Raw genomic sequence first — 22912 nt, forward strand, 5'->3', positions numbered from 1 at the left:
ATATCAAATGCTTATCAATAATAAAGGCATTTTACTCGCTTTGTGTTATTGTCTGAAACAAATGATTTCTTCCCCAAGTAATAGTTGTCTGCTTATGTTTTATTTATTTTATATATTTACTGAGAAAATGTCCTAAATAAATACATAACAATTAAATTCTTAAGGTCACTGTTTAATCTTTCATATATTGGTAAATTTTATTAGTATACTTGTATGTAATAAACTTCGTGTAATATTATCATTTTTCAAACCAATTAGTCCAGTATTCCTGTTTATAAGGACATAAGAAGCGTGGGATAAAGTAAACACTGTGTCAGACCGTAGATGTCGTGTATGGTTTTCATGTTTCCAACCTGAGACTTTGTAGAAGATGCTTGTAAAGAGAATTCCAATTCTCTTTTGGAATTGCACTATGGAAAGCGGATCTCGTCAGAATATTAATTGAAATTTCAATAACCCAGCACTACATGGGTGTTGATATGTATGATATTGCACAGAAATGTTTTGTGTGAGCTTAATCTCATTCTTTAAAGCTGAAGTTAAATGACGATTTAATTCTGAAATATGTTTCCCCATATAAATTTTTTTTCATGCAGTTTCAAAATAAGGTGTAAATAAGTAATGATTTTGAAGTAAGAAGGAAAAAACAGATACAAAACGAATTTTTCTCTACAGCAAATTTTATTACTGTTTATAATGCGTATCGGTTGTGATTTGAAGCCAGAGACATTTAACATAGAAACGAGGCGATCACCCAGAGATCAGTGCACAGACTGTGTCGTCATAAGGCAAAATTCTCTGACAGGACTATTCCCAGACATAGTGGCACAGATATCGCAAACACTGGCCAGGCGGAAAGGTAGAAATATAGGCTATGTATTGTTACGGGAGGGTTATCTCTACAATAATCTTACAGAGGCTAATAACAGATACACTTCCAGTTGATACACTTCCACATCGAGGCCTAACACTAAACACAATGTATACAGGCCTAGAATGTGAGAACCATAAAGCTACTATGTTCACCAAGTCCTGATTAGCTTGTAGCTGAGGTCCTGTTTCGAAAACTATTCCTTAGAGTCCATCAAATCAGTTCTTCTTCTGGGTGCAAAACGTGCTATTTATCCATAGAAATATATATATATATATATATATATATATATATATATATATATATGATTTCTATGATGCTGTGACTTATATATAGACTGGATGACATCTGCACATACTTCTTTACGAGTTCATCAGACAGAACAAGCTCTTTTCACCGAGTATGGTGAACTGTAATTACCCTGTGTGGTTATCCTGGTTACCTGCCAAGGACTTTAAAATATTCACTTTCTTCCTCTGTTAACAGTCTACGCGTCCCTGTACCTGCACGGAATGAGGTATTTACCCACCACACTAAATACGAAAAAAAAGAAAAAAAAACAGCGATCGAATTCAACAAGACGAAGAGTTCTATAGTCCTCTGTACAATAACAACAATAACAACGAGTGTTCCCACATCACTGATCACTAGACGTGCTATCCATTTCTTCACCTTCTGAAAGTCCTCGCTGAGACCGACTGCTGCTGTCCAGCGTTGGATTAAAGGCTTGATGGTCAAAAGCCGATAGATTACTCGGTCCGTTTTCCTGTTGACTGATGAGGTCCAAGTGGATCGAAAGGTCTGGTCGTGGTTCTTTGGGAGAATCAAGGCATGGACTGTGCACCGCCGAAGATGGTGTTGAAGATCTTACCGAAGGCACGGAATTAGCCCCGTGGCTGTCCTGAGAAGCCATGCCTAGATCGGCAGGCGAGAGTTGAGAAGAGACGCTTACCTGCTCCATCGATGCCTGCAAAGCTGTACTGCTCGAACTCTCGTCTCCCTGGGTTGCTTCCTCGTTGCCATTGCTAATGTTCGCTTTGCCATTCTGAACGGGTTTTGATGTCACGGAAACTCCAGCGCTTCCGTTACTGTTATTGGCATTGCTATTTTTGATGTTTTTACTGCTCTTGCTTTTTCCCGTGGAGGGAGGTTTCTCATTGTTATGCTTGTGTCCTGCAGCTTCTGCATTCGTGATGCCATCTTGTTTTTTCCACTTCGTTCTTCTGTTCTGAAACCATATTTTCACCTGAAAGGGAAAAATGCTTCCTTAATTCATTGATTTTATGACTGTTTTATATATACTGTACTAAATCAGTTTGCTTAGTAAGAAAACAATGAGAACTTAAGAAATTGTAATTCTGAGGGACCAATCTAATAATAAAAAAAATCCTAAAAAATTGATAACTTACAAGGCAAATGTGGCATGTGAAATCAGATATTATATGCAATAATTTTGAGATAATCTATAAACATTTTAAACGTTTCGGAAGTTATAACATTGACAAACTCTTAGTAAATTGGAAAGCATATAATTGATACCCTAATAAACCAACTGTTATCTAAATTTCTGCACGAAATTTCCTACAATGCGATATCATATTTATATTTGGTTGTATATATATAGGTGGTTCAAAATTCCACGTACAAACTTTGAGGGGAGGTAGAGAACATCAAAATCAACCATGTTCACATAGGAAAACCTGACTGGAAACGCCACCAGAAAGTGATATGTGGCGTGGCACTGTTCGCCGGCTCCAGGTGAGCAATTGGGGATTTCTCATTCAAGATTTCGACGTCGTACGAAGAACATGCGTCGTTTTAGGAACGCTGAGATGACAGACATGCACCTCGTTTACGGGTTAGCTGACGGAAATGGACCCTGTACGAATATCACGAAAGGTACCGAATTACCAAATGTTTGCGTATTTGCATCAGAATTTGTGTGACTATGGTCTCAGGCATGATATGGGCGGCCACGACCGACGCGAAATCCCGCCACGGAACAGGAGGTGTTGCATGCGATGGCCAATAATCCAGAGACAAGGACACGTGCTGTGGCCTCTGCAATAGGAATATCTCGATCCAGTGCGCGTTTTGCACTTTTAGTCCTTACATCCATTTCATTTGCAATGGGCCCAGTTACTAATGGCCGAAGATTATACCCGACGTGTGGAATTCGCGCAGTGGTTTCTGCAGAAAAGGGCCGTAGACCCGGATTTTCCAACTTGTGTGTTGTTCACGGATGGAGCTTCATTTATCCGCGAAGGGGTCTTCAATCACCACAATGCTCATGTGTAGGCCAATGAGGACCCACACGCTGTGCGATCACATGCTGCACAACAACGCTTCGCCATTAATGTATGAGCAGTTATCGTCGCTGACTGTTTAGTCGGCCCATAACTGTTTCCACCCCGACTGGACTCCCAGAAGTATCGGACCTTCCTGGAAGAAGTTCTGCCGGATTTACTGAACAATGTTCCAATGACTTTGCGTCGGTAGATGTGGTACCAACACGACGGGGCTCCAGCCCATTTTGGCATTTCTGTGCATCAGTATTTGGACAGGTCCTTTGGGGCTCGATGGATTGGATGTGGTGGACCCGTCGCATGCCCCCCACGCTCACCTGATTTATCGAGCATTGATTTCTTTCTGTGGGGGACCCTTAAAGCCATGGTGCACGAAACGCTTGTTGCCTCTGACATGGACCTCGTGGCAAGGATCGCCATCGCCGCTGCTAATATCCGGGAAACTCCAGGTATTTTCGAAAAATGTACGGCAATCAATGCGTCGTCGGTGTCAGGCATGTATCGCTGCTAATGGTCGTAACTTTGAGCAACTGATGTGAAACCATATTATGTATCAAACTGCAATTGTACTGCTAATAAAGTATTTTACACTACTTACTGCATTGTGTTATTTCTGTATCTTTGTGTCCCTGTTAGTACCTTCCGGTGGCGTTTCCGGTCATGCTTTCCTGTGTGAATATGGTTGATTTATATGTTCTCTACCTCCCCTCAAAGTTTGTACGTGGAATTTTGAACCACCCTGTATATATATGAAATGCTCAAAATTCCAGTAGAAATCAGACAAGGCCATTCTTTTTAAGTCATTTGATATAATTATGGATGAAATCATAACAAAATGTAATAAATAGGCAATAAATGGAATAAAAAAAAAAAAAAACATTTTAAATTTGGTTGAATATGCAGATAATGTAATATTACTTGCAGGAAATGGAAATGAAGATTATCTCCAAATGCAATTATTTATATTCCAAAAGATAAGCAGTAATTTACATGGAAACTATTATTATTATTATTACATCGACTCTCCTGGATTCAAAGTCTCATCGAGAGAGAGAGAGAGAGAGAGAGAGAGAGAGATTTATACCATTAACAGTTACATGAAATATATAAGCAACATACATTATATTGCAATACACTGTGAATAAGTATACATATATTAGAAATGTCCCCAGACTGACGGAAATTTTCTCCTGCCTGTAACATATCTATCATACTGAAGCTTATACTCATTCACTCTCTTAGCATTCAATACATACATAGGCAGTGCATTTCACTCACCCACCACCTCTCCATATAATAATAAATTAAAAAAAAGAAACTTTCCACCCTCTTATTCACCAGTTTCTTGTACAATTTCCAGGGATGACGACTACTTCTAGCGCATTCCTCATTTTTTACAATCTAAAAATGTCTCACGTATCCATACGGTAAATACCTCTCAAGAGCTTAAACTCTTCAGTAATAACACCACTTCGCCCTCTATCAACCAAACTCTGCAGATTATATGACTTCAATCATTCCTCATGACTAGCATTCCACACTACTGAAATCATTTTTGTCAATCACCTCTGTATCCAGTCCAAAGTATCTAAACCCCGGTGACCAGATTTGGGCACAATAGCCCAGACACGGCCTGATCAGAGCCTTATACAATGGAATCACTACCATAAAAAGTGGTAATTACAAACAAACCAAGAAGATTTAAATTGGAAATAAATGTAAAAATATTGGAAGAAGCAGTATATCAGCAGTGAAAATATAACACATAAATAAGAAATAACAATCAGCCTGAAGAATTCAGCTATGAAAAATGATAACAGAAAAATAAAAATTTCTAATAAAGGAGCAAAAGTAAGAATATACAGATTTACATCAATTTATACAGATTTATGTAAATAGATTGATTATAATGGACTATTTGTTTTTTTATCAATAGTACAACTAGTACTGGTTACGCAGTAAAAGTTTAGAAGTTGAAAAAGAATACAAAATATTAAAAGCCATAGCTAAAAGAGAAGTCAGAAAAAGACATAGAGAATCTTGAATAAATTTGTTTGTAATTTAGAACATGGTTTGTATAAAATAAGACCCAATGCATATAAGATTTTGAAACATTTAAGCACAGATATCAAAGAAAATGTAAAATTAAACACCAAATTGAAATTACAAGAATTCCTAAATTTTTATACCGAATTGTGAACAGATAAAATTTTTTAAAAAGATAACTAGCAAAGATTTAATGAAAATGAAAAGGAAATAAATAAAGAAGAATCAGAAATCAGCCTGAAAGAAACAAGAAATGGAAAACCACCTGGAGAAGATAAGTTAGGTTCCGAATTATGTAAATATGCAGGGATAAGGTTCAAAGAAAGACTCCTGTTATTTTTAAATAAAATCTATTCAACAAGTAACCCCCCAATAGAATGGAAAAAAGCAATTGTGATCTCTCTCTGTTTAAAAAAGGGTGGTAGAGATGACCTTAGAATGATAGAGGTATAAGTATTCTAAATTCCTACTACAAAATATATAGCAGAAATTTAAATAGAAAACTAATAAAATGTTTCGAAAACTTTATTTTAGAAGAAGAGAATGGATTTAGAAAATAACGATCATGTATAGACCTGGCCTTTTTGCCTAAAATCAATAATAGAGAAAAGAAGAGAATACAATTTTAGAAACACATATTACATTTATTGGCTGAAAACCCATTTAACAAAGTTAAAAGAAGCATTTTATTTAACATATTAAAAGAAAGACAAATACCAAATAATATTCTAAAAGCTATGATAAGTATATATATGACAACAATCAAATACAAATAAGATTAAATTATGAAATATCATGTACGAGAGAGATAAACCAAGAAGTTCGACAGGGATGTCCCCTTTCAGTAATTCTTTTTAATATTTATCTAAATGAAATAATAATAAAATGGAAGAAGAATTTCCATCAAGGTAAAAAATTTCTCCTGCTGTGAACATAAACACTCTCCTTTTTGCCGATAACCAAATAATAATTACAAATTCTGAAGATAACTAACAGAAAGATATTTTAAATTTAAATATGATAGCCAAAGATTATGGAATGAAACTATCAACAGAAAAATCAAAAATGATGGCCTTTAAACGACGAGATCCAGTAAGAACCAAAATACTAATAGACAACAAGATTTTAGAACAGGTGAATTCATTTAACTACCTAGGTTGTATGATTTCACATGAAAACGAAAAAATATATAAACCTAAAAATTTCAAAATATTTAAAAACAACAGGTGTAATTAACTCTATATTTGAACCAACCTAGTTCAAAAACAAACCAGAATAAAAGTATACAATACATTAGCCCTACCAGTCTTATTGTATGGAAGTGAAATCTGGATAATAAAACAAAAAGACAAACAAAGATTAACAACAGCAGAAATGAAGTTTATGAGAAAAACTGCAAAGTATACTCTGTTTGATCACCAAAGAAATGAAGAAATAATGAAAGGATTAAACCAGGAATCAGTAATAGAAAAATTAAAAAATATAAACATAAATGGATGGAACAAGTTGAAAGAATGAAAACAGAAAGATTACCAAAACAAGCCTTAAAGTAAAGCCATTAGGAAAAAGAAAACCAGGACGTCCTCTTAAGAGATTCAACGATGACTTCTATTTAGACACAACCAATACCAATAACAGCACAACCAATATACTTATTTATGTGAAATAAAAATAGAGACATCAAAAACACGAGGACAATGACGCGCTTCTGTAGTGTAAATCACACGTCTTTTCGTCGGAATATCACTGTTCGAATGCCATTGCGACTTAAGGCTATTAAACTAAAGGGGAAGTATTCAAGTCTATTCAGAAATAGCAACGTTTTATAAAAATAAATTCACGGTGTGGATTATAAAATAAATAAATTTTCAATTGCGTTCATTTTTCGAAGGGATAATGACAGCATTTTACCACAAACATTTTGGGAATAGTTTTTCTTGTGGGAAAAAATCTACTTACTGACACTAACTTGGAATCAGCTGGAAAAAAAAGGCCTAAAATTAATTAACTAGAATGCAATTTATAAGTCCTCTCTCCCTCTCCCTCTCTCTCTCTCTCTCTCGATGGGATTCGAACTCAATATATCGTTGTATCAGTGTCCAGTCATTCTTACCTAGCGTTAGAAGAGTTGCTACGAGTATACTAAGTATCTATTCACTAAATTGAACTCTCATCTTAAAAGTCTTAAGACATTTCTACAATCATAATCAGAAGTTTGTCACTGATCACAAAGAAATTGCTGATCTTCTGTTCGCTATTGGAGTCGGACTGATATTTTTTGGATCATTTTCTTCGTAGTAACACCGTAGATGAAACAGTTAAGCACTTAGGCTCGATCAATCTGGTCAAATGTTTTTGCAAGACCCACTAACTGATATTACATATCACCCAAGTGATATGAAAGATTAACATTTCTAAGACTAGTTTTCAAACTTTGAAAGAAGTAGACTTGAAAAAATAGGGCAGTTCATATTCATTGCGGGCATTATGCAATTTATATTGCAACTACTACCATAACAATTGTAGTAAAAATAATAAATAAATAAAAAATATATATATATACATACCAAGCTATTTTATAAGTATATAAATATAATAGCTTGTTATCTTTAACGTATATTAGACCCAAGGTAAAAAAACTTTATATATATATATATATATATATATATATATATATATATATATATATATATATATATATATATATATATATATATATATATATATATCTTAAACCCATCATATTTATGAACCATTTTGAAGCAAAGTTTCTAGCCGAAAGAAAAATAAAACTAGTTTTATATTATTATATTAAAATAAAAGCATCACTTGACCCTTGAATTCAAACTCAATCCATCTTGACATAAATGATTCCAGAAAACCTTATGGAAATAGTTAAACATTTGTTTACATGTTTAAACACATATCTATTAAAGGCCTGAAGTGGCTTGAAATAGTTCCCTGAGTACTCCTAGAAGAGGGTTTTCGGATTATGTAAAAAATTAATTAAAACCCCATAGCCACGGAAGTCATGTCTATGCATTTCTAACCATTTGAGGTGGACAGTCACATATGAAATGATATTTCTATGCGGAAATGTGAGAGAAACAGCTCTTCCCTCTTTAAAAAAAATCATACGAGGTAGCTCGGATTTATAAGAAAAGGCTTGACGTCAGTTGTTAAGTCAGTTGCGTGTATTTAGCTGATTTTATGACAGAAAATGTTCGTCATCAACCAGGATTTAAATTTTCGTAAGGATTAAAAAAAAAAAAATCATATCACATAAACTAAGCTATTTCGATATGAAATAATAAACATTATTGATTCAAATATTCAAAGTTCAATAAAGAGCCAAGAGGCTATTTTTTCCGGTGACGTAAATTAAGTTAAGGGGATAATAAATCCCTCATTATTTTAAAGTCGGATAAGAAACTCGGAAATCGAAATCTCCGATCAAGATTTCGTTCTCCGAGTTTCTTATTCAGCTTTAAAATAATGAGGGATTTATTATCCCCTTAACTTAATATTCAAAGTTCATTAAGGAAATGATTTAATATGTAAAGGTTTTGATTATCCACAAAATACTTTACTGATTAAAAACGTTTTAATACACAAAATAAAAAAAAAAAACCTTCATATAAAAATTTGAGAATTATTGTTCTACATCACAGTTTATCTATTAGTACATTGTACCACATTATGATTATTACGTTAGTTAAAGTGAAAAAATTAGTTAGTTAAAAAATTAAATATCAGTCCTATGAGAAAACATGCCAATAAAAGTACAAATGTTGGATGATAGCACAGTCGTTCGTCAATTGGAAAAGGACAAATATTACCGAGAAAATCCCTATAAAATAAGATTAAAAATGATGAAAAACTAAATTAAATAAATAAAGTATTTTAAAAGGCTAGGGGAGCAGAAAACTATTTTTTATCTGTGCAAAAATTTAAAAGACAAATAGTCATATTTATCTATTTAAATTTTTACCTTCACATACAAAAAAAAATGCAAAGTCCTGTTAAAGACGTTGAAGATTTAGAAACCTCTAATAACATATTAAAAAAAATAAAACTTTGCCATCCTTCAGCGTGGCACGTTTCATATTTAACAATCTTGGAGCCTTTCTCAGCCCCTCCCAGTCCTGAACTTTTTTATGTATATATTGTGACTTCAGATTTGCTTTGTTTTATTCTGGTTGTAGAAGTTAGAAAGAAAAAGCAACTCGAAGATCGTATAAAAATTCCCACATTTCCATTTAAATTCCTAAGGGGTGAGAGAAAGAAATTCTTGTAGATCGTGTCTCGTAGAGGAACGTATTATGGAGTCAGCCACTTAGAATTACAGCTGAGAAATCGCTCTTGTAGATTCACGGGTGGAGAGTTTTTCCCCTTAATATTCGGCTTGTACGTTCATCTGAAATTATAAGTGAACATCAATAAAGTCCATAATATTTATGGTCTGTGGATCACAAAGGAATTCCTAAGCTGGCCAAGGACCTATTTTTTGCGTATGAAATAGATTCTATATAAATAGATAGATATAGACGCTCTGTGGTTTTGTTTATTATATATATATATATATATATATATATATATAGCGGAGAAGTACTTGGTAAACTGTTTCCATAATGCATAGCATCTCTAAATAATGCAACTATTTGAAAGGGAAAAACGTTATTTACTGTGATTTCTTCTTTGAATAAAACCACATTCATATATCTCCCCACCCGGCTGCCACATCAAACATACAAGAGCAAACAGCTTTTCGTATCAGAAAACGCTTTTTATTAATGATAGTTCGCCCTCGTTGGCCAGATGGAAGGCAGTCGAGGAAAAGAAGAAGCGAGTGAGCAAATAGAGACCGATGATCTCTTGCAGGGTTTAAGTGTAGGAGCAGCGATGTTTCCCGAGGAGGAAACGCATCAAATCGCTTCAGCCGATATGTTACAGTACGAACTATCGATTGCCGAGGCAACGTTAAGCGTCTTCAGTTACAAGAGTTGGGTTCGGCCTGCCTTTTCCAAGAGGAAAGAGAATCTGACAACTAGACTCTCTTGGAGCAATCTTTTTTTCTTTCGATTTTTTTATTTTCTTTCTCTTTTTTAAGGTATTTTGCCGTTATCAGTTATTCAGTGTGTTGCACTCAAATACCGTGGTGAGGTTAAACGCTGAATAAGCAGTTACATGGAAGGCTTGTGGCTTGGGAAAAACGGAAAGAGAAGCTTATAGTGTTAGGTCGTCCAAAGCTTCCTAAAATGTGAGCCGGCGGAGAGACAGCAGTGGATGTTTCTTTCTGCAGCGAGCCGCTCGCACGCGTACGACTCCGCTGGCGTGGGATTGAAATATGTGTCGCTAATGTTGTGTCACTTCCTCGCTCGTCGTGTAACGTCAGACTGTTTTTATCTTTTCTCTCTTCTTTTTTCTTTTCTTTCCAAGAGAGTTCTTACCGACGAATCCGGATTTAGTGCGACTCTGAAATACTGCATTTTCTATTCCTAAAGCGGTATTAAGACGAAGCGCTGGGTAACAACATTTCAGCAGCTTAGCTGTCACGCAGAGCGGAAGTGGAGAAGATTCACAAGTGCAGCAGCAGAAGAATGCAGGTACGAAAGGTTTCGATGGACATGTGATGCCGAGCAGAAATCACATAGTAAGTTGATGGCACGAATCTCTCCTATTGGGCCTCCTCCTCCTCCTTCTCGCTGCTTTTCTCCGATTCTTGAGGGACAGTGAAAATACAACAAAATGCGCGGCATTAAAATTTTATAGCCCACTTGAAGCGTGCTTGTTTTAACAAGGTTTTCATTGGAATTTAAGACAGGATGTCTGTTATCCAGCGCCACTAAATGCAAATACACACAAATAAAGACAAAAAAGGATGTCCTCCATAAAACCGACTTAGACACCAACAAAAATGTGAGCTAAAAATGAATCATCCAGAAAATTGAGTTTTCTTTTTAAAATAGCTTCACACTTCAACTGCGAAATATACAAAAAAAGTGTTTTCGACTATTCTTCAAGTATGAAAGAAGTTGAATGAATAACAGAAAGAAAAAAAATCAGATGATATTCAGCAAGTTGAATTCTGTTCATTAATTTTATATAATCGCTGCTATCGAAAAAATGTAAAACTTAATGCAATTAACTATGACTGGAGGTTATGGAGTTAACAACGGCTGTCATTGGTAAATTTGAACAATTCAAAATTATTTGCTGACTACTAAATAATTCACAAAGTAAGCGGAACTAGCAAGCGCCATTGAATGGAGATCAGCGGAAACGATCAACATCATCTCATTAAAAATCGAAGGGAATTGTTAGAAGGATCAAAGGCGCGAATTAAGATGAATGTGTGCAGCTAACAAAGTTATTTTATTTTCAGTATCCGTAATTTGACTTCAGTCTTTTTTTTTCCAGCAACTAAGCAGTTATTATTGGGATGGGTGGTGTCACAGTTACCTTTCATCACACTTTTAATATAGACTTTTTTATTTAGATTAAAGGTAAGTTTATGGTGGGTTTCTGATCGTTAAAAACACTCGTTCCATGAAATGCCATGCAGAGTATTTAAGACATTCTTAAATTGTAATCATTAAGTGACGTGAATGAGAGGACAGTGAAGCCTGCAAACTAAACTGGAAATTTTTACAACAATGAATACGCGCACGTTGGGAACAACGTAAATGCATTTAAATCACTCGGTAACTTTTGAATAAACTTCTTAATTAAAAATATCTCGTTGGTCTGAAAATCAAGAGACAGATTGCCTAACCTGCATTATTTCTTTGGCGAATTGATACTGCAGCGTATACACAGAAAACTATATTTTATGGATATCAAATATCCAAGTCAAGAACCTGAACTCCGAACGCCTAGTTGCATATAATACAGTCATTTATATTATGTTTTTTCATTGAATTTCGGAGAAATTTGAACTTGAATCACTGAACGCGATTTCTGTAAAAGAGTTTTGAAAAGCTCGTCATTGCACGTCATGCAATGCCAGACACAGCCTCAGCAAACGCAGCGCAGTGAAAAATGATCGAGATGTGGAATGTACAGAATGGTACAGTTGAAGAAATCATATTTCATTGACACGATCTGCACAGATTTAGCAATCGACACGATAAACAGCAAAAAAATAAATGGTCCAAGCGTGTGTGATTTATAGAATTTATTTCAGAAATTGTTTCCGAAATAAAAATGTCATCTTGTTTTTCTGAGTGTTTATGACAGTAAGTGTTTATGTGTTTATGACACTTACACATGTAAGTGCAGAGGATGCTAAGGGGCGCAGAGAATCTTCAAATGAACTCAATTTGTTTGTAAATAACTTCAGCAGATAATAAAATTATATGATAATATATAATAAATTACTTTTAAAAAGACAATATTATGTCGATATCAAAAATATTTTATGTTATTTTAAATAAAATTATAAAATTCAAGCTGTAATATTTTATATCGGAAAACACCAGAGAACATGCAAATCTATAACTCACCGATGGTGTGTGTTTGGGTGTGTGTGTGGGGGGGGGTGGGTGCAGTGATGGTTGCTGTGAATGCACTTAAAACCCCAATTTCTACATTTTCCTTAGGCATTTTCTTCACCTTACCGAATAACATGCCTTTTTTAGTCGTGTTTCTTCTTTATTAATCGCAATGACTGCATAATTGCTGCAGCTTTTTCTGCTCTTTATCCTTCTCATATAAGATAATTTTCATTAATCGGCGTAAGAACAACATTGGACTTGCTTATTTTAAACATGAAGGTGCTTGAAAAAAAATTCATATTTGCTTTCCACTTAGCCAACTCATGGTACTCAATAATAATGCGCTCTATATAAACAAACTTTGGTGCGTGTGATTCACAACAACAAAACAAATCCTCAGTAATCTTAACTGAGGCTTAAAAACAGCATAGCCATATTCTTTATATATTAGTAGCCACATCCTAAACTACGGTCTTGAAAAAGTTGAATTTATATTAATAGAAATTTAATGTAGTTCGAGACATTTTAGATAGCCTTACAAACAAAAGCAGTTTCAATCCATTTACATGGATTGAAACATATACCACCGGTGAATTATAGATTTGCATTCTCTCTGGTGTGTGCCGAGAGGATGCAAAACGGTGAACTACTTTGATAATAAGATACTATGGGTGCGGAAACAGAATAATTGAGATTTCTTTTCCATTGGTCTATGCTTTGCAGGAATGTCAGATTCAAGGGTATAAAATTATGGCATTGAACTCCGTGATTTTTTTTTTTTTATAACGAAGGCTTTGAAGTCGTTATAACATTTCCTTGAGAACAACTCGAAGACATCAAGCTATCTTTATCTCTTTTGCAAAACATGAATAAAAGACTCTCCCTAAGCAGAATTCGAATACGCTTCTGCGAACTATAGAAAAATGCAAGTTTTCTTCATATTAAAATGGACAGTATCCTATCATACGGGAATACTATCGTATCTTATGTTCACAGAAGTCACACAGAACATAATTCATACGTAAAAATCGAGAATCATTTCGTATAGAATTTTATTTCACCCAGGAACACATTTTAGCATTAACCAACAAGGAAAATAATACGACTTCAGTATAATGTAAAGCATAAGGATCGCTAGAAATGAAGTTTAAGTTCTTCAATTCTCTGTAGTACTGCAATCGAAAAGTCGAGTTTCTCGCCTCAGACAAAATAATAATAATAACAACAACAATAACATCTCATCCTGATACAATAAAAAGTGTTATTGTAATAAAAATGATCATGCCTTCAAAATAAATAATTTAAAACATGATTCCGAAATAAATAAATTTTTCTTATATTGAGATAAGCAAAATACCCTGAAGATCACATTAGGCAATTTCCGTATTTTACGTCTTAAAGACTTTGTTGTTCAAGACGACAGAGATTTATATTTTAACTGAAATTCAAAATATCCTGACATACCGATTACCTTCTCTCTCTCTCTCTCTCTCTCTTCATAATAAGCACGTTTGAAAACATGGGGCATACTTAATACGCTTCTGTTTTCTTAAACGAATCGTACTACCCTTAAAAGTAACTCTTTTTCATATTTTAAGCACAAGTGAAGGCCGCTCCTCTCTCTCTCTCTCTCTCTCTCTCTCTCTTTCTCTCACTTGACTTTCAAAGAAATAAGTTTTTTATGTGCACCAATTATCGGAACAGGAGTTTCATTAAGTAACATTCAGGGTGTGTATCGATCAAAAAGAGAGAGATGATCTGAATATTCGACTTTAAAAAGAATGGGAGCATAAAGTTGTATTTTAGTCAAGTTGAATTTAAAGTAAGTAGTTGTCACACCACAAAAATTAGCGTTTTCGATATTTTAAGGATTTAGGGATCCCTGACGTTGCTCGATAGAGAACAAGAATAGATGTACTGCCAACAGAAAATCTGTAAAAAGGAGAAGAGGTCACTAAAGGTCATTGACTTATAGGAAGAATATGATATGCATGAGAGCAGAAATTTGTACAGTAAAAGGGAAGTCTAGAAATCACGAGTCATCCACATGTAGGGGTGGATGACTTGCTATTTCCAGACTTCTTCAAGAGGTAAAACAGAAAATTGAAAACCATTCGTTATAAAGTGCAGAAAAATATCATAGGACGGGTGATTGAAAATGGAAATACAGAAAGTATTTGTCGCTCATGTTTCCTATCGTGGGCACATTTCCACAAAAGAGATATGCAAAAAGTAATTGTAGATAGAGAACAGGTCCATCACTGATCCAGTGGTAGAATTTTTAGCTAGTGAAGCCAATGAATGGCCTTCCTCGGTTATTTAGAAAGAATCAAAGTGAGAGCAAATAAAATTAAAGTTCGACAGCAGGCTGCTTTTATTCTAGGAATAGTCTGAAATTGGGTAATTTTTGCAATTAATACATAAACAAGCGTTAATTATTTTGCAGTCGGTTTTCGAGCACAGCATTTTTTAAGAGGGGCAGGGCATCACCGGACGTATGACTTTTTTTGTTGCAGGCACTCATTTATAGAATCTTAAGTGGTCAAGATTCTGTCAATATATCTCTGAAAAAAATAAAACGTTTGTATAAAAGTATGACACAAAAAAGCATATTCTTTTGTCACAGGAAGGATATTGCTGCGAACATTGAGCGAAAATTGCAGAAGTTGCAGTAACGTTGAATTGGTTCAATCCGACTGCCAGATAGCTGATATGTTGGATGAACCGAAGAGTTAAATGACTTCAGCTGGGACCAAACGTGTTGATTAAGGCATGGATATAAGATGACTTTTCTGGTTTTGAGGCTTTCGGAATTAGAGTTTCTCTAACTTTTTTTAATCTATTAAAACTATTGTGCGGTCAAAGCGACAAGATGGGATGGGGATTGAGATTGAGAATATGGTTTAGAAATTTAGATGAGAATATGAGATCAGATCGAGAACTAACATTTGTATAATCGATGCGATTGTGTAATCAGACAACATAAGCGGTACAGTAGTATGGAAAAAATCCACTGGAAAATGAAGAAATCATTCCATGTGACCAGAACGCGAAGATAAATATTAACAATTGGTAGACCATTCTGAAATACATTAACCTTGCACTAACTTATGGTCGCTTCTGTTATTATTACAGGAATTTTAAGTGTATTGGAAAGATCTTGAGATATGCTTTCCTTTAAGATATTAGATCTTAAAGAAGAGCATATCTTAATCTTTCCAAGGATGCAATACTCGTTCAATTAATGGGACAAGTATGCAATACTAAGCGGACACGCATAGCATACTTAGAAAGATTATTATCAAAGAAAATACCAGGTGAATTTGAGAGAGGCGATGAATGTGTGGTAATTTTATACAGCAATTCGCCCCAAGAACTGCGGTATCTCATATAAATAGTCACCTCAGTGCTTGGACATTTATTTAGGCATCTATTCATTTCTTCAGTGGCAAGCTTTTTCAGATTTCGACTGCAGAAACTTGAGATTTAGTAAGAAAATGCAAGAGTTGCAAAGCGATTTTACGTATCATGAGAGAAATTTGAACGGGTCGGCATGAATCAAGGAGGTGTTGAGTTACTGAATATTGAATAGAGGGATTGAGTGTATAGATTTTGACTAAGGTTTTGATCTATTTATCAGGGAATATGGATGTACACTAACCGAGAAGTTTTCAGAAGAAATGCGACAACAATAATTTGGAAAGTTCATAACTTGATAGTGCAAATGGAAAGTGGTTGTAGCAGCAGCTAGTCGAACCTACATCATGAATACGAGGTGAAGCCTGAATGATTGCAATTGGCCATTTATGTTATGTTCCTGGATCCACAGAGTACTCTTGCATTTTTTTTTCAATTATCGTTTCTGTAGAGGTTTTATGCCCATTGCCATTATGCCGTTTATTATAATGTTAGAATAACACTATAATAAACTAATGTCATGTGTAATGTAAGGTTATATATTTTAGGATAGGTTACCTAATTCTGACGATGTCATTCTCTTAACCATAGCTTCACCTCGAGATATTTTTGTCATGTCCTTTGCATTGTACTTCCTTGAAGAGCTTTTCAGCAGAGTAGAAAGAAGCGAGATTTTTTTTTCTAGCGGATCGTGATGAGTCGTTACTATCAGGTTTCATGACGCATATTACATGAGAAGGCGTTGGGTGGTCGCCCGCATGTGTTGCCTACACTTGAAGGGTATCAACTGTATTAGATGAAAGAAGAAAGAAAGCAAAATAGAAGTTGGATCCTTCTTTGAAATGCAAACATATCTTCATCTATCTTAGACTTTAAACAAGATAGTTGCGTGGTTACCACACAGTTCATGAAATATAAAAATATATGGAACCCTGAATTATTATTACAGGAATTATTATTATATTGATTAAGAATATTGTGTTAGGTGAGAACTCTACCAACTGATGCATAGACAGCTCAAATTAAATATAGGAATTTTTTCTTATTATAGATTTTGTTTGGAAAAACGTGCAGAGTAATAGAAATAAAGAAAATAGAGATGAAGAGTTATCAGAAAACGTAGACATTTTCTCACAGTTCTATTTGAGGATATTTTAAACAGCAAAGTGAATCATTATTGAATATAAAAATCACCCAGAAACACAACACAAAATTTTATTAACATTACACGTTTGTTAACTGCTGCTTTTATTCTACTACTACTGAGATTACCACCACTACGTTTGTCATGTTAATATCCACACAATGTTATTATGGCTAGCCAACACTAATTGAAAATAACTCAGTGTATTTCAGACAATCTTCTAAAATTAAAAGCAGTATTAAACTTTGATTCTCTTCACATTTTGTTTTTTAATATAAACTAACGCTTGATGCACATACTTTCAAAAACACTTTTCTTTTGTAAATAACAGAATTGAAGTCATAGAAGAAACGTTTTATCAAATAAAATTTTAAGAGCTTCGTTTCCTCAAAGTGTGTAATTTTTGAAATAATGGTCAAAGGTGCTCTCCTCTGAAGTTTGCCTAACAAGAGTTTCCCATAACTACTTCCAATACAAATCGAAATGTAAAAAATAAAGATTGTATTAAAAGTGGTTACTTGATCGCAACTTATTTAATTCTACTACAAATTTTATTGATGTTATGCAAAATATCCAAGCAGCATTCCAGAATAAACCGAAGTGCTATATTAAAAAAATATAAAAAAAAAACTCCGCGAGGTCAAACACAAGTTAAGAAATGCATTCGCTCTAAACTATCTGAATGCACTTGAACGTTAGTTATTCAAAGGGTTCCTACTAATAAACACAAATTACCAGACCTTTTCCGTTTCATAATAAGCCACTACAATCTTGTCGCCTATCACGAAAAGTCGCAAATTGCCTTCCAAGTTCTCCCAGTTCCGATAATATTTCTCATTTCGGCGCTATTATGACGTCATTAGGCTGTAATAGTTCATCTACAAGAGAAACCAGTAACCCCCGTGTTGTGGGTAATATATAGCGATTTTCCTTCGACAAATCGCTCCCGAGAACACTTGTAATATTTCTTCTCTCCCATTTAGCAGACGGACATTAACACGGGCGTCTCACTCGGAATAATTGTTCCCCGTCATCTGCCGACAAAAACCGCTTGTGGCAGAGTAATTAATGACACGGCTGCGGCAATTACTACAAAGGTGTACGGCCGTGAGTTTTTTTTTTCCTTTTTCATTTTTCTTTCTTTTTTTGCTCCTCTTTAAATTTCTCATTACGAGAGACTCACGTATGAACAAAATGCTTCATAACGTGTGTCATCCTTTATTAGTGTTTAATGACGGGAGAAAGAGGACTACAGGCAATGGATGACGTAACAATTAAGCATACAAAGCAGGAAGTCAGGCTTTCACCATGTCATCAGTGTTTGAACGAGAGACTCCATTGCAACAACATGTCTCGGGAATTTTAATAAAGGATGCATGAAGGTTTGATATCTAAAACAGGAAATTATTTATATTTATCACGAAGACCACTTTTAATTTTTTCCTTTGTTTAACTCGTTTCATTGGCTATCTAATTGCACTTATGTAGTTTTTTTGTTATCCGTAAAAAACGTTTACTTTAGATTCTTTCAAAGTGATTCTTATACTCTACAATTCTAAGAAAGTTTGAATTAATGCATTATTGGATTTCTTTAAAAATACTTCATTTGAATGCATTTCTCTTTCCATCTGTATTAAATGCATGATTAATATTTTTACTCGAACTTCCGATACTATGAGCATTTCTTAACATTAACACTTAATCTCCTTGGCTTTTCTTCCCCCATTCTTATATCGTGATACATCTCAGTCTGTTAGAAAAATGTGTGGGTATTTTGTGTCTAAAACATAAATAAGAGATGCGATTTGTTGTGCGATCAAATTTTTCTAATATATAGTTTCGCTGTTTGTGTAAAACTAGTTTGATTTGCAAACGGTTAGAAGTTATCCGTTTTATATTTTCTTAATATAAATGAAATCTAATAAAGGTAAAACGTCAGTGCACTGCAGCTAACGTAATTTAGCAGCCACTGAAAGCAACCACGATGAGATCGCTGGGAGGAATAGTGCTCACGATCTCTGACAAATAAGAGGTAGGTTCGAATTCCGTTGAAGAACAATTGTCTTTAGGTGGTGGATGAATGTCATCTCACAGCGTGAGGCTACCACACTTTACTGGAGATATGAAGTACATTTATGTTGTTTCGTCTCCAGAACAGGGCTACTACCGGTTTTTAGTCCTTCGCTCGCCCACACCGTGGGCGAGCGAAAGACTAACTCTTAGCTCATTTATGGTAATAAATGTATGATAAGAGAAATGAATTCCTGAAATAAATAATCGTCTCAACGCACTTCTCGAACAAGAAAAAAAAGACAATTTTTAACCATCGTTCTAATAAAAATTGATGAGAACTAAATATTATAGGTAAAGATAAATTGAAAGCCAAACGGCTATTTTTCTGGCATCCTTAATAATAATTAAGGGGATACAAATCCCTCGTTGTTCAACTGCCATTAAGCAAAACTCTAAGATCGAGAACTACGAATCTATGAGTTTCATATATACTGAAAAACTATCGTCGAATCCAAGTGTAAATGACCACTTGGTAGTACAACACCAAGGCAACTCGAAGCAAAGGTGGAGCAATTGAAAGCCGTCTGGCTTTCAATTTATGTTTAATATACAAACACACCTTTATGGCATTCGTATAGTAAAGGTATGTAAGTTCTTTTCACTTAAACCTTGTTATCTTCCAGGTCTACCTACTCACTGATGAGACCTCAAAAAAGCTTGAAACCGGTCTGGGTAGTGACCTCTCCTCATAATGTAATTACAGTATTACAACCCCTAGAGGCTGTGTTTTTACATTATGAGAAAATATCAAGAATAGTGAGGGATCTTGCTCCACCTTTGCTTCGAGTTGCCTTGGTGTTGTACTACCAAGTGGTCATTTACACTTGGATTCGACGATAGTTTTTCGGTATATATGGAACTCATAGATTCATAGTTCTCAATCTTAGAGTTTTGCTTACTGGCAGTTGAACAACAAGGGGTTTGTATCCCCTTAATTATTATTATAGGTAAAGAGTTAGAAATCGAAATCACAGAAGGCTTTAGGACCGGAAATAATAGCTATCAACGCTGTCTCATAATTCTGTGTTATTTATTTATGTTAACTCACTGAGCAAGATGAATATGTTGTTAGGGTGCAAACAAAAAAAAAAAAAAAAAAAGCGACCACGAGCATCGATAGTTTATCCTGCTAGGAGACGCAATACAAGAATCCGACTTCTTCACATTATTTTGTACTTAAGGATTTGCATCTTTATTTGTTTGCACTTCTTCGCAAGAAGCAAGATGGAAGTAACGAATAATTTAGGATGCAGACTGAGCATCGTAGTACTTTCATCTCAACGTCTTAAACTGAATGTTTTTGAGCTGTGATTTAGGCCATTCGGTTAAAGTGTTTCGGGATGAACTAATAAGATTTGATAAGTAAGTTTTGTACAGTTTGTTGGTTGCAAGACGCTGTTCACTTGGTCAAAGAGAACAGGCCCTATATCAGATACCGGCTTACAAAAAATTAGAAAAAGGATCAACTTTATTATAAAAGCTGATTAAACTAATGCAGTAACCACTATTCTTGAATATGTTACATGAAGTTATGTCGTCATTGGTTCAATAATAGGAAATCGTAGGCATAAATGTGCGTTTATCTTGCCAACATTAATTGCTCTAGTCGACCCCACACTACTTACAATACAAAAATATTACCTTAGCAATTCGTGTATTCACTGTCCTGATAGCTTTCCAGTATTAATTCTGATCAGAGACTACGAAGAGTCCCAAAATACCCAAACGGCCCAATACCTTGACCCTTGCATATGTTTTGTGAATGTAGTTATCGATCGATAATAACTCATCTACGAAAACTTCTACAAGCTTTAAGAATGTAAAAGCCATACCGTTGACTTTACCTTCAAGTAATTATAGTAAATCACCTCGAGGATACCTCAGTTCATTCGTATTAATTGCTGGTTAAGTAACAGCATCGGAAGATAAATAATCAGTTCGTAATCTGTAATCGCATGCTTGCTTTGCACACAAGACAAGTAATCAGAAGGCATTCTTATTTCATATCCTACAAAGCCAGAACAAACGTAGTGAATATAAGGCTGGTTTAAGTCATTTACCTTAAGAACTAATGATATTCAGCAGGACCCAGGAAGCCTTGGAGAACACAAAGATGCACTCGTTAATTTATTATTAATGCGGTTACCAGAACTGGCAAAAGTCTCGGGAACTGGAGAAACAGCCCAAAATGAGGGCACACCGAAAGTACAACCTCTTCTGCTAACTCACGAGATGGCAACCTCACCCCCTACTCGCTTCTCGTCACTTCTAAAAGCCGTGCAGCGCCTTTCACTTTGACTATGAGTGATGAGGTGCTGTTGTTATGGGTGAAACTTCCCCTCTCTTCGCACATTCACCGTGAACTGTATCCGCGGACGAAATGAAAATAAATTGCTTTAGTGGGTTTAAAGGGAAAAAGAAAAAAGACAAGTTGCATGTTTATTATTTAGCTACTCTTAACTTCGTGCAAAATTTCACACCACTCTGCCTTGTCGGCAGATAGAACGCAGCCATATAGGCGTGGCTGTTCCCGTCTTTCTGCTGTTTACACTGTACGACCAGAGTTTAGTTTGCAGACACGGATTATCCATTCTTGTTAGAACTGCGTGCGAAATAACGACTTAAACCGAGTTTTCATTGGGGTCTTGATAAATACCTGTTGTCTGCTGCAACAGTGTGAATAGGAAGTAGCGAGTAATGACCAAATGAAGGCAAGTTCAGTGGAGGAAACAGAGAGAAGAAGAAGAAGAATGTAAATGGCCATGTAAGGAGGAATGATAAAGACAACAGTTCCAGCATGGGAAATGACACGAATACCAAAGCATAAGTAAATATAAACTTAATTAACAGAACTGAATAGATAACTCTTTAGACAGAAAAATTTAAATTAATACATTAATGTGATGGAATTCCAAAACAAATTGAAAATCGATAATGCTGTTTGGCATCCAGGTTGGCTACAAGTCTCAGCTGACCAGTCTACAGGCAAGGTGGATTCGAATCTCCCTCTGGTACAGATGCTTGTGACAATCTTTAAATGGCAGATGATTTTCACTGTCTCTGTAAGACCACTATGACGGAGGAGGCCTGAAATAGCTTAACAAAGTGTCATTTTATCACTCTAGGATTAGTGGATTATTTGATCCTTAGCACTTCCGTTGTAGTAAAAGTGCGCTGTATACTTATAATCTATGTTGTGTGTGGCAAATGAAAGCTACTGAAGTATCCTTCTTGTGTAACACAACTGAAGATGAGAAATATGAATATCGAAACAGAACGTGTTCAAATTATGCAGATATTTTTATAAACCGCTCTCAGTGCTTCCAAGTATTAGTAATCAAAAGTGTTGTATACACAAAAATAAATCAAACAACTTAAGCAAATGAAAAGATTCAAGCATAAAAAATCCAATCCACAAATGTCTTTTAAAATTCTTGTTTGTGAAATGAAAAGCAACTGATCAAAATTTGACGGCCTCAATGGCCGGCTGGTTTATGTATTCACTTTCCGAACAACAGACTGCGGTTGGAATCCCTCCTGAGCTTGTATGCTTGTGGCT

At 35.1% G+C, this 22912-nt stretch overlaps 1 protein-coding gene across 1 annotated transcript in view; it reads right to left on the minus strand.

Moving 5' to 3' along the window:
- Positions 1-670: 670 nt before the first annotated feature.
- The window catches only part of LOC150108811 (uncharacterized), a 227120-nt gene continuing 204878 nt past the window's right edge, over positions 671-22912 (minus strand). The window contains exon 3 of the mRNA XM_090403431.1: positions 671-2117. Within this exon, the coding sequence (XP_090259557.1) occupies positions 1509-2117 (609 nt within the window). The 3' untranslated portion in view covers positions 671-1508. The remainder of the gene's footprint in view (positions 2118-22912) is intronic.

This window comes from Typopeltis vanoorti, chromosome 2, assembly GCF_054136105.1.
Source record: "Typopeltis vanoorti isolate ZY-2024b chromosome 2, IOZ_Tvanoo_1.0, whole genome shotgun sequence".
In the NCBI taxonomy this organism is placed as follows: domain Eukaryota; kingdom Metazoa; phylum Arthropoda; class Arachnida; order Uropygi; family Thelyphonidae; genus Typopeltis; species Typopeltis vanoorti.